We start from the raw sequence: 12,231 nt of genomic DNA, 5'->3' as shown, positions 1-12,231 counted from the left end.
AACTGTCCTCTGGCCAGCCTGCCTTTGTACCTCAGTCCTAGAACCACCACCAGGAAAGAAATGGTTTCAGGAAAAGTGATAAGGCCTTGGGTAGGTATTCCTGTCATAATTTCAACTGTAGCATCAGCAGCAACAGAAAACATCACTACAACAGATCCAAGCTGATAGAGCAGAGGAGAAAATGGTGTGTTAGTTCATGGAACACATATACACAAAGGATATACTACTTCAAGTGTGGGCACTTTCAAATGAGAAATTTTAGGTGAGGGCAGAGCTAGAAAAGTAATATTCTGAGTAAAAAACACTTAAATCACATTTTAAAACATGTAAAACACAATACATAACTGATTATTACATACCTGTGTAGTTTACTAATTTACTAATATTTACTAATTAGTAATTAGTATTTATATATTTACTAATATATATTGAAATAATATTATATTTACTAATATTATACATACAAGAATGATACACACAAACTTCAGGCTAGTGGTGTGACAAAGGAAAATGTGTTCAGGGAACGATGTAAAAAGATTTCAGTTAATATTTTTGATGGCTTGCTCCTTAAAAGAAACCAAGAGATCTAAGTAACAAAACCTGGGGAAACTTCGTACTAAAAATAAAACAAATGGGGAAAGATAACACCAATCCACAGCCACTACTGTGCCTCCCATCACACACTACTGAGCTAGGGAATACATTAAGCAAACAAAGTCTCATTATCTACTGGCATCTGCAATATACCTTTCTGGAGTTAAGAGATCTAGTATTGGATGGAAAGGATTATTTACATATTTAAGTAAGTGTTGGAAACATTTACACCATTTACTACCTCAACCTAAATGCAAATGTTACTTGTTCTCAATAACAGAAGCCACACCCTCTTATCACATCACTACGCATTTTGATGAACACAAATTTTTAGCACTTTAAGCATATATTCCAATATACTTATCTCCCTGAAATTCCCATTGCACCCACGACTTATTTTACAAAGGAACCACTTTACCCAATTAATGTTGAAATTCTTATTAAGACATGTTCTCATTGCAGTGTAAAATCTTGCTAAGAAATCAGTTTCTTAAAACATGTATAATGAAATTCCCCAATTAACAAATTCCATGGGAATCTCAAAGTTCAAGAGCATTTTTATTTTTTCCTTGGGGAGATAATTCACTTACTTGATACATTAAACTCTTAAAAAGAAAATCTAAAAGTTTTATGTATTTAAGTAATCCCTACACCCCATGTGGGGCTTGAACTCATGACCCCATTACCAAGAGTTGGATGCTCTTCCAACTGAGCCAGCCAGACGCCCCTAAATGAAAACCTTAATTTTATTTCAATATTGTAAAAATTTGCTTAGTAGCAAAATAAAAAAAAAGCATCCAAATTGTTTGCAACAGAACTTTCCTTTCTGACTCCTAACTCTGGGAAACAAACTAGGGGTGGTGGAAGGGGAGGTGGGTGGGGCGTGGGGGTGACTGGGTGGTGGGCACTGAGGTGGGCACTTGACGAGATGAGCACTGGGTGTTACTCTGTATGTTGACAAATTGAACACCAATAAAAAATAAATTTATTTTAAAAAAAAACTTTCCTTTCTCACAAGTTTATCTTTGTTGAATTTCTCAACTATTTCCCTAAATTTAATTCAAAGTAGCATGATACACACTCTCATATTTATCTACATATTATACATATAAGGGTATACTTACGATTAAATTAGCACACAAAAGCCCGCCCCCCCAAAACTATATTAACACCTTAGATAACTTCTAATAAACCTGTATCTCCTGAAACAAGCAATGTACTAAAATAAGGAATTCTTCTTTCTCAGGTATTGTAAAATAGATTTCAGTCACTTGCAATTTCAACTCTCCACACTTTTTTAGAACCTAGGTTGTCAATGACTTCCCACCCTCAAAAAAATTTGGATATTTCCTCAATGGCCTTAAATATCTGTCTTACATGGACAGCCTTTGTTTCCTGTAAAAGAGCATCAAGAATTTACACAACGATTTTTCAAAATTCATACACTGAAATAATGGTTAGTTTTTCGTTTTTTAAGTAACGGTTAAACCTTAAAGGACCATATAGAAGAGTGAACTCATAAACTGTTCTCCAGCCTTGCTTACAGAAACATTTCTATAAATCCTATAGCCTCCTTTAATACATTAATAGACTGTTTAGTAATGTTTCTATTGATTTTGTTCAGGAATTGAGATTGTTAATGGGCAGCAGTTTGTTTCCCTACACTTCTTTGGGAGGTAAAGGCAAGAAAGAAGTCTGAATATTTAAGATCAAATATTTTCACAAAGAAACAGAAGTACAGCCTTTAGAAAGGGATCAAAGGCATCATGTAATTAATTAACACATGAGTTTTCTGTGGAGACAATACTGGACTTGGACCAGGGTAGAAGTCATTCCCTCTCCTTCTAAATCACAATGGTTAAAAGTATGGGTTCCAGGACCAGAGCATCAGGATGGAACTCCTGGCCTGTCACAGCTGTGTAAACCACTGTGTAAACCTGTCTGTCCCAGCACATAATGAAGAACAGTACCCACTTCACAGGCTCTGAGCGAGGACATAAATACCTGGCACATACTCTCCAAGTACCTTGAAAACCAGCTCATACTTTGAGACACAGATGACAGGCAGAATCAATTCCTCAGCTGGGTAAAGATAATCACATGGGGTACCAGCAAAGTGGCCACTAAAACTCCCATAAAATTTCTCACATCATCTCTGCAGATAGCTCACATTTATTTACAAAGCATTTGCTGGCACTTTACAATCCTAACTCTTACAAAGATAGCTCTTGTATTGAGAAATATCTAAAGATGACTCCTGCAACTTTTTAAGAGAAGGGGAGTGGGAGGGGCAGAGGGAGAGAATCTTAAGCAGGCTTCATGTCCAGCGCTGGATCTTACAACCCTGAGGCTATGACCTGAACCCAATCAAGAGTTGGACAGTTAAGCAACTGAGCCTGCAGACACCCCTGCAATTTATTTAAGATTGATACACAAAGAATCCTGAAAATACAATTTCCCTATATTTTAAAGACTTAAGTCTTAAACATATTTGCATCTGACTTTAGCATTTAAAAGCCTATGAAACAGCTGTCTGGCTCAGATTAAAATGATGGAGCTTAACACAAATGACCATGCCAGGTCTCCACTCCAGACCAATTAAGTCAGTTATCTCTGGAGGTACTTGTTCAAGCATCAGGATCTTTTTTTAAGCTCTTTACATGAGTTAATATACTACTGCAATTAAACACTAATGCTAAAAACAGAATAGTTATCTTAATAGTTCCCTGCACCCTCTTTCAAGATGGGGGTTATATACCTCTTACACTATTGGTGGGAATGCAAACTGCTACAGCCACTCTGGAGGTTCTTCAAAGTTAAAAACAGAACAAAGCTACAACCCAGCAACTGGAGTAGGTATTTGCCCAAAGAATACAAAAATACAGATTCAAAGGAGTACATGTACCCAGATGTTTATAGCATTATCAACAATAGCCCAAACTATGGAAAGAGCCCAAATGTCCAGCGACTGATGAAGACTTGGTGTGTGTGTGTGTACATACATCATATACATATAAGATTACTCAGCCATCAAGAACGAAATCTTGCATTTGCAATGATGTCAATGGAGCTAAAGTGTATTGTGTTAAGCAAAGTAAGAGAAAGAAAAATACTATGATTTCACTCATGTGGAATTTAAGAAATAAAAGAGGTGAACATATGGGAAGGGAGGAAAAGGAAAAAAAGGAAAGGGAGGCAAACTCTAAGAGACTCTCAATGATAGCAAACAGGGTTGATGGAGGGAGGGAGGTGAGGAATGAGCTAAATGGGTGATGGGCATTAAAGGGTACTTGTTATGATGAGTCCTGGGTGCTGTGTCTATGTAAGTGATGAATCACTAATTCTTCTACTGAATATTATCCTATATGTTAACTAGAATCTAAATAAAAATTTGAAAATAAAAAAAGGATGGGTGCTATAAAAAGGAACAACTGGAAAACAAGAAACAGAGTTCTAAAACAAAAGAAATGAGGTAATCAGGAGGATGTGCCTAATTAGCAGGGGAACTACCTGACCAATCAAGCTGTTAAACGTAAAGCATTCATAACCTTATGGTCAAGAAAGGGACTGTAAACATAAAGCAATTTTGTAACCACTTCTACTTGGTTTTTGAAATACCAGAGAAAAGATTAAGTGAAAACACAGGATACAAAATTATATGTACAATTATGCTTAAAAAGCATTAATATTATAAGGAAATAAATCAAATGTCATACATACTGATGCCGCTGGATGGCATGATTTGGCATTACTTTTTATCTTTTTATTTTTATAATTTGCTTTCCAAATTCCCTGAAATGAACATATTATTTCTACAATCAGAAATTCTAAGAAGATGAAATTTCCTTTCCTTTAAGGATGAATGTTCAAACTTCCTCACAGCAATGCCCATCAGGCTGAGAACTGCCAAGAGGCCACTGTTCCTGCACTGAATTCTCCAGAATCATGGCTTCTAACAACACTCTGCCATCAAATGTGGAACTCAAAACCCAGCTGTGCGCATTTCGCACTAAAAAGTACTCTACCTCTAGGTCACTAAGCAAAAAACTACCTTGCCATCAGAACTCAGGTCCTGGTAAGTGACTGATTATTTCTATTTAACATAAACATACAAACCATCATAATTTACTGAAATTAAATTCCTTTTTGTTTCTTGGAAAGGAAAATGACACTTCACCACATTTTTAAACAGTTTTATTCACATGATAGTCTGATTTCCTTTGAAAGCTAGAAAATAAAGATCATTTATTTACCTTCTTATTTTGTTTTTCCATACGGTAAACATTGATCTTTCCCTAACTCTCATAAAGGTGAACTTTTAAAAATCTATGCACATACCAAAATCACTGAATAGGAATGTGCAAAGCTGTAGGAAAACTATCACTTGAAAAGTGGCAGATCACAATTTGGGGATATACCCTATTAAGAATTTTTTTTATCTTACCGATGATAAATCTAGTTTTCGAAGTGGTGTATTTTGAATGATTAAAAACCAAAAAGAATCCCCACAGCAGAGAATCTCAATTTTAGAAGAAATTCTGAGCGAAGATATTTGAAGAAGAAAGTAAAAATAGTTTTTCTTTGACCAGAACTTTTCAATTTGATACATATTTTTTTCCAAGTGTCACTTCTTTTTCTTTTTGTAAAGGTAACAAACCACACACTCAGAATACAATTCTTAAATGTGTTTCTTGTAAATACAAGAATGGGCAAAGTTAAGGTACATTAGTTATAGAAAGAATGAAATAAGGTACTGCATTTAGTGTCACATGTGAACTTAAGGCCTTAGTTACTTGTGATTTCAGTATTAGCAACAGTATATTTCCCTCATGCTTGCATACACAAGTAAGCAGGCAGACAAAGTAAAAATTTCTAAACATGTAAGGAATGAAGACAAACAATTTAATCTATATATTATCAATTAATACAGTTGGACTCTTTCAAAGTAACCGTTGGTAGTAAAATAATCTGATCACATTTGATACAGCAATTAAAAGAATAGAAAGTAGGTCTCCTATACAATCAGAGCATCTCCCAACACGTAAAGCAGTTAAAAAGCCCATGTATACTTTATTTTGCAGATACTGCCCAGACTACAATCTACCCCAAAACCAACATTTGCATAATGCATTTTATAAAATGCCTATCTAAAAATACATTGTATTTCATAATATTTATTACCAATATGGGGTGGGGAGGGAGATTTCTAACCTAAATACTAAAACCAAACATACATGAGACTATTCAACAGCAGCCTGCAATACAATCTTAGGATATGAAATTTCACATACATTTATTAAATAGCATCTTATGCTCATAATTTCAGTCATTTCAAATTAGGTCAAATTTTTTTTCTACAAAGTTTTCAGAAAAGACACTAAAGCTAGAGTCAGGAGAGCAGATATATTAGTTCCAGCTCTGCCTCTACCTACCTGTGAGACACAAGTTCCCTTAGTTCTTGGAAAGGCCTCAGATTCCCCAACTATAAAACAAAGGGGCTGAATTAAATGAGTTCTAAGGAGCATTCCCATAAAACGGGATTTTGCTAAATTTTTGAGAACTAAAAATTTTTTTTTAACTGTAGCTATGAAAGATCAAGCTTGATACTTATCACCAATAGTGCTGATTATATAGAGAGCTTTAAGCCAAGGAATTACTGATTCTTCATTTATGGGACAAAATGCAAGACATTTTTTCAGCATGCTTTCCCAGTTATCAGAAAGGGAGGGAAATTTTACAATGACTGTAAAACGTTGGAACAACAGTGGAAACATTACCTGTAGTAGCATGCTAGTAATGGATAGGCATTACTTGTTTGTTTTTAGTAACTTTTGCACACAAGCAAGAGGTTTTATAAGATACCATAGAGCACAATGACACAATACATTTGACCTGACAAAATCAAAACATACTCAAAATGAAAAGGCAACCAAAATACTTTAGGGAATATTTCACTCAATTATAATGTATACAGAGACCTGGGCCTAACATACTTCACTGCACCACATCAAGTCTCAAGGACTAGTTTCCCTTTCAGAAAGAAGTGCATCTTTTACAAAACTAACACCTATTTTCAGGAATCAAGAGTCACTTTTATTAGACTGCACTCACTAGAAAAACTGAATAAATTGTCTCTGGTTCCAAACTTTTCTATGCTAGTACAAGTAAAATAAATGAAGACACAAGATTAACTGCAAGAAAGGATCAGACCTAAAATTCATATTTATACTGAAAATGTGTTTCACATTAACAGGTAGATTTGCAAAGGATAAAGTCATTTTCCAAAAAGAAAATTCCCAAGGCTTGCTTAGTAATTCCAAATTTCCATTATAGAAATTTACTTTGAATGTCAGACTGGACAGGAAAAACACCTACTTTTAACTATTATTATGAGATGTTTTAAAATAGAGGAGTTATTAGGCTGGTTAAAAAGCACTGGACTAGAAGCAAGGAGAATTAGTCTTGAGAAGTTACTAGAAGAACCTGTTAAGAATGGGTAAAACAAATGAAACAGAGCATACAAGGCATACATATAAACAGACTAAAATTATAGTCTCTTTATTCTCATGGGATTTCTTTATATAATCTTGAAGACAAACTGTGATCTTCCAAATTACCAAAAGTAGCCTGAAATGTTATCAATCCCTTTCCTTAATAGAATGAGGACTTTTAACTACAAATACTGTAATATCTGAAAGGGTTTCAATGCAAGATAAAATTATGCATCATAAATTTCAAATTACCATGGACTTTGTGTATCCCCGCCTAATGACACGACACACAAACAAGCTATCGAGCAAGATCTGTTAACAGTTTTATTTTTTTTTTATGTTAAATACCATGGTACCATGGGACAGGATTGTAAGGATGAAAAACTCAGTCAACAACTGCCTCACAAGGGATAAGAAAAATTCTGCCATGATATTAGCAAAGGTAAAGGAGAAAATTTACACTGTAAGAGGCACCATTTCCCCACAGAATACCTCTTGGCATTTCCTGAATGAGTGGGATTATTAGCAATCTAAATAAATCATATTTCAAGAGGTAACAGCAACAGATAAAATTTAAAGGGATTATTAAAATAACATTTACAAGACTCTGAACAATTCTTGAACTCTTATTAAAACCACAAAGAAAGAACAATTCTTTATTTATGAATTTCATAAAGGACTGAATGTGCAACTGACATCTGCTAGTGATGATCTGGTAATATACAATTTGTCCAGGAGCCGAACAGTTTGTTTTATTGTGTTTTCTAACCGTAAGAGATCATTAAAGGCAAAGCCTATATGACGCTGTACACAAAAAAAAAAAAAAAAAAAAAGTCACCGTGGGCCATACTACCAATGAAATGGTAGGTAAACAAATCTTTTTCTGGTCAAGAGAAAAAAAAAATAGCACTCTGCATGCTTTACTCTACAAGATGAACTTCCCTAGAAAGAACCCGATGAAAATGGCTGCAATTACGACAAGAAGGGAAGGAAGAGGACTGGCGACATTATCTCTGAAGGATGCAGCTGAGGTTGATCCAGGTTTATCCGAATGTGCTACCTTTCTGAGCCTTAAGCCTTCATCCTGAAAAAAATATATGCACAAAGAGGTTTTAAAAACAAATACGCATACAGTAAAACTGCCAAGCTACAGATCTATAGCCAGAAAGCAGATTAGTGTGCATGTGGCTGAGATGGGATCAAGGATTAACTGCTAACCAGCATTAAGACAACCTTCTAGGGTGATGGAAACATCCTAACACTGGAGTCTTGTAATGGTGGCATAACTCTGTAAATTTGCTAAAAATAACTGAATCGTACACTCACAGTGGGCATCTTAATGGAATATAAATGATTCCTCAATAATGTCGATTTTAAAAACTAGAGCTGAAAATTTACTCCTAAAAAATTGAAAAGCAGGTATAACTATATTTATACAACAGGAAAAAAAACTCCACTAAAATATGTTAATAAAAGTGCATGCACTTTTTCCATGGTGGCCCGCAGTATTTTTATACTGGTTACCAAAGACCACCACGAACAAAGCTGTGGTCTAACAGGTTTGACACACTGCAGCCAGGGCACCCACACAGCAGAGGCACTGGGAGTAGCTGGCCAAAGGAAAAGACAGGCATTTTATAGGATTTGCAGGAAGGGGGAATTTCAGGATAAAATTTAAATAGCAAGTGTTTCGTTAAGCTCAAAGCAGAAGGTATATGTGTAGAAGGGTCAGCACTGAGTCTTGATCGCAAAGGAAACACCAAAATCCTGCTTCCTCGGAAACGACAAACTACAGCAGCTATGGAATGTTATATACAGAACTCACCTACCCCCCTACCCCCCCCTACTGGAGGCATGCCCCTAGACTGGAAAGGATGGCTGGGCTTCTGTGTGTCAAAGTGACTCAGATCCTCTAGATAAGAAGGGCTGCTTGGTTCTTACTGGTATGATTCCACACAGCAAAGTTTTGGACAGTATGATTTTAGGGAACAAGGTTTCTCAGTAAGAAAGCAGTAATCACTCAAAATAGGAAGTTGTTAAGACACTTTACCAGCCACTGTGTGACCCTGGGAAAAATACGGATACCTGTTACCTAGGCAACTGGCTTTATCTGTGTCCATCATCCCAACCAGATGAATGACAGGGCAGACTGCTACTTCCTTACTTAGTGCAAGCTCATTTTTATTTTCTCACTTTGATTCCTCTAACATGCTCCGTAACACCAAATGAAAAAGTCCACCTCAGGTCATACTGTTTTATTTGCAATTACTACATTCTCTGAGGGTTTGTAGGGTTTTTTAGTCTTTGTTCATTAGTCCTACATGAAGAGAACACAGATTCTCAATCCCTTCAAGAACTTTAAAAAACCGGGATCCCTGGGTGGCTCAGCGGTTTAACGCCTGCCTTTGACCCAGGGCGTGATCCTGGAGTCCCAGGATCGAGTCCCACATCAGGCTCCCTGCATGGAGCCTGCTTCTCCCTCTGCCTGTGTCTCTGCCTCTCTCTCTCTCTGTCTGTGTCTCTCATGAATAAATAAAATAAAAAATTTAAAAAAAAAAAAAAAAGAACTTTAAAAAACCCTCCTAGTGATTCTGATTTACTAGGTCTGGGGAGGACCTGGTATTTTTTAAAAGCTCACTAGGAGACTGAGATGCACAGCCTGGCTTAAGAACCACAGGACTAGAGGAATAAAAAGAACATATTATGATGGGCCTTATGTATGAAATGTTATTAAAGGGCCTGAAACGGATTCTATAAGCCAGTGATCTTCAAGGTTCTTTTATCTTTTAAACAGCAGAACACTTTTGCAAATAACATCTCCTACAAACAGCCAATGAAGGGGAGAGACCAGCATCCAAATCTCACCTTCCTCCCTGTGCACTCTTCCCACCCCTGCCCTACTTATGTCATTCCTACCATTTCCACTTCTACTCTCCTCTTTGCCAAGAGACAAACTGGCTTTTTGAACAAAAAAAGTACGGAGCATGCTAAGGAGCACACCTTTCATCAAAGAATAGAACTATGCCATGGAAGTCATGACAGATAAAGTAAGAGTAACAACAACATCCTTAAAAATCTATGATGTGTGGATAGGTGTGAAATGAAACTAGTTTTTCCACTATCCTAAGAGGCGCTGGGGGCCCCTGAGGAGTACTGTGAAACAGAAAGAGACAATTATTTCAGCACAGATCAATCCAAGATACTGTGCCTCTGATTCACAGTATATACAGTTCCTATATACATTAACAGATGAAAGAATCAAATGTAAATTAAGTCACTTAATTTAGCTTATTTACTTATGTACATTTTTATATCATCTACTTTGATACAAAAAGTTCCAAAACCTAAAATGGCAATTTAAAGGTATTCACATCTTGAAATAAGGTACTTGTCAAAGGCAAATTATTAATACACTCTGCATATATTCAAATTAGTTCTCATTCACCCGTTCATCCATTTATTCATTCGAATATATGAATGACTACTATATGCATGTGCTATGAATGCAAAGATGAATGAACACAGGTCCTTGCTCCCAAAGAGCTAGCGCCCACTGGAGGGAGAAAAACCTTTAACAAACAGGTACAGTGAGATGACGAAGGTTTCATGGAAACAAAGGAGATAGCATTCCAAAACCATACTTCTTTGCTTCTGGGAGGAGAGATTCCTAGAAAAAGTTATACTGAAAAGATGACAAGAACCAAGTACCAAAAGAGAACCATGCATGCGTGAATGTGCTTTTAAGGGTAGGAATGTGATTTCAGGGTGATCCAATCAGAAGAAGGAATTCAAGCTAAAGTAAAAAAGAGATCACTGACAGAGAGGCATCTTCAGGGTACTGTAGTCCAACACTGTCCAATATAAATATAAGCTTCAAATGTGAGCCACCTACATACTTTTAAATTTCTAATAGCACATTAAGACGGTAAAAAGAAAATAATAAAATTAATTTTAATAATAAAACTCAATCCAATATAACCAAAATATTACTTCAGTATGTAACAATACAAAAAAAAAGATTTTTTTTTTGGTACTAAGTCTAAGAAATCAATGAGTTATCATACTCACAACACATCTCACTTCAAACTAACCACATTGCAAGTGCTCAACAGCCACATACATCCCTACTATATACGGGACAGCACCATTTCAAGCAATTCATATGACCAGGGCATCAAATGTGAAGGATGTTACAAACAAGAGAGGAAGCCAGCAATGCCACAGGCCAGATCACAAATAACTAGGGCACCTACTAGGAAAGGAACTTGCAAGCAATGAGAAGCCTTGGTAAAACTATGAAAAGAGGCAAGAGTGGGGAGCAAAGGCTAAGACATAATCAAATTGGGGAAAAAGAGAAAGAACTGACCAAGGATAAATTTAAAAACTGATGGATAACGTGGCCTAATAATATTCACATATCCTAAGCTTTCATTTAAATTAACTTATTTTCAAAAACAACTTACTCTCAGATGTCGGTTTTCTTCTGATAGTTTCATCATTTCTCCCTGAAGTCTTTTACATTCTTCCATGAGTTTCCTTGTTTCAGTATCGTTGAGTGAAACACTATGTGGTTTTGGCATGGGTCCATCTTGCTTAGAGGCATTCAGTGGAACAGTTTTGCTAGGTTCCAGATCATTCTGTATTATAAAGATAGTGACACTTTTTTAACTGACCAAAACTCCTTACAGATTTTTAACAAATGCAAATTGAAACTCCATACCTTTTCCAAAAAAAAAAAAATCACTTAAATGGAAATTTTTAAGGTTGTGATTTAGTTAATCAGAATTTTTTAAAATACCAAAGGTTACAGTCATTCATGAACAATTTTAGGACTAAATGAATAAAGGTCAGCAGTAACAGAAGTCAAAATAAGCAGCCCACTCCCTCCTCTACTCCCAAAACCCTTCACACTTACCTCCACCACAGCACTTATCATATATCATAATAACGTATTTTTGATGTTCTTTCCTATAATACTTCAAAGACTGGGAGAGCAAGAGTCATTTCTTTTTGTATTTACCCCTAAACCCAGCACTTTGGCCAAGAGTAGTTATTCAATGTAAGTATGCTGAATGACTGACGCCAACCAAAATCCAAATATGAAGGTCATTTTCGGTACTCTGATTCTGCAATTCAAATGAGATTC

General features: G+C 36.0%; 1 protein-coding gene and 1 long non-coding RNA gene across 6 annotated transcripts in view; one reads left to right on the top strand and one right to left on the bottom strand.

Moving 5' to 3' along the window:
• Nucleotides 1–12,231, top strand: part of LOC119876459 — a 46,213-nt gene that overhangs the window by 6,374 nt on the left and 27,608 nt on the right. For both annotated transcript variants that reach the window (XR_005362692.1, XR_005362691.1), the window contains exon 2: nt 4,452–4,669. This is a non-coding gene — a long non-coding RNA (uncharacterized LOC119876459). The remainder of the gene's footprint in view (nt 1–4,451; nt 4,670–12,231) is intronic.
• The window catches only part of VAPA (VAMP associated protein A), a 46,950-nt gene continuing 40,194 nt past the window's right edge, over nt 5,476–12,231 (bottom strand). For 3 of the 4 annotated variants that reach the window (XM_038543874.1, XM_038543871.1, XM_038543873.1), the window contains 2 exons: nt 11,549–11,722; nt 5,476–8,169 (listed from right to left, as the gene is read on the bottom strand). In XM_038543874.1, the coding sequence (XP_038399802.1) occupies nt 8,011–8,169; nt 11,549–11,722 (333 nt within the window). In that variant the 3' untranslated portion in view covers nt 5,476–8,010. The remainder of the gene's footprint in view (nt 8,170–11,548; nt 11,723–12,231) is intronic. The other variant, XM_038543872.1, reaches the window with a different exon arrangement.

Source organism: Canis lupus, chromosome 7 (assembly GCF_011100685.1).
Source record: "Canis lupus familiaris isolate Mischka breed German Shepherd chromosome 7, alternate assembly UU_Cfam_GSD_1.0, whole genome shotgun sequence".
Lineage (NCBI taxonomy): Eukaryota > Metazoa > Chordata > Mammalia > Carnivora > Canidae > Canis > Canis lupus.
This window is presented reverse-complemented; position numbering and strand designations above follow the sequence as displayed.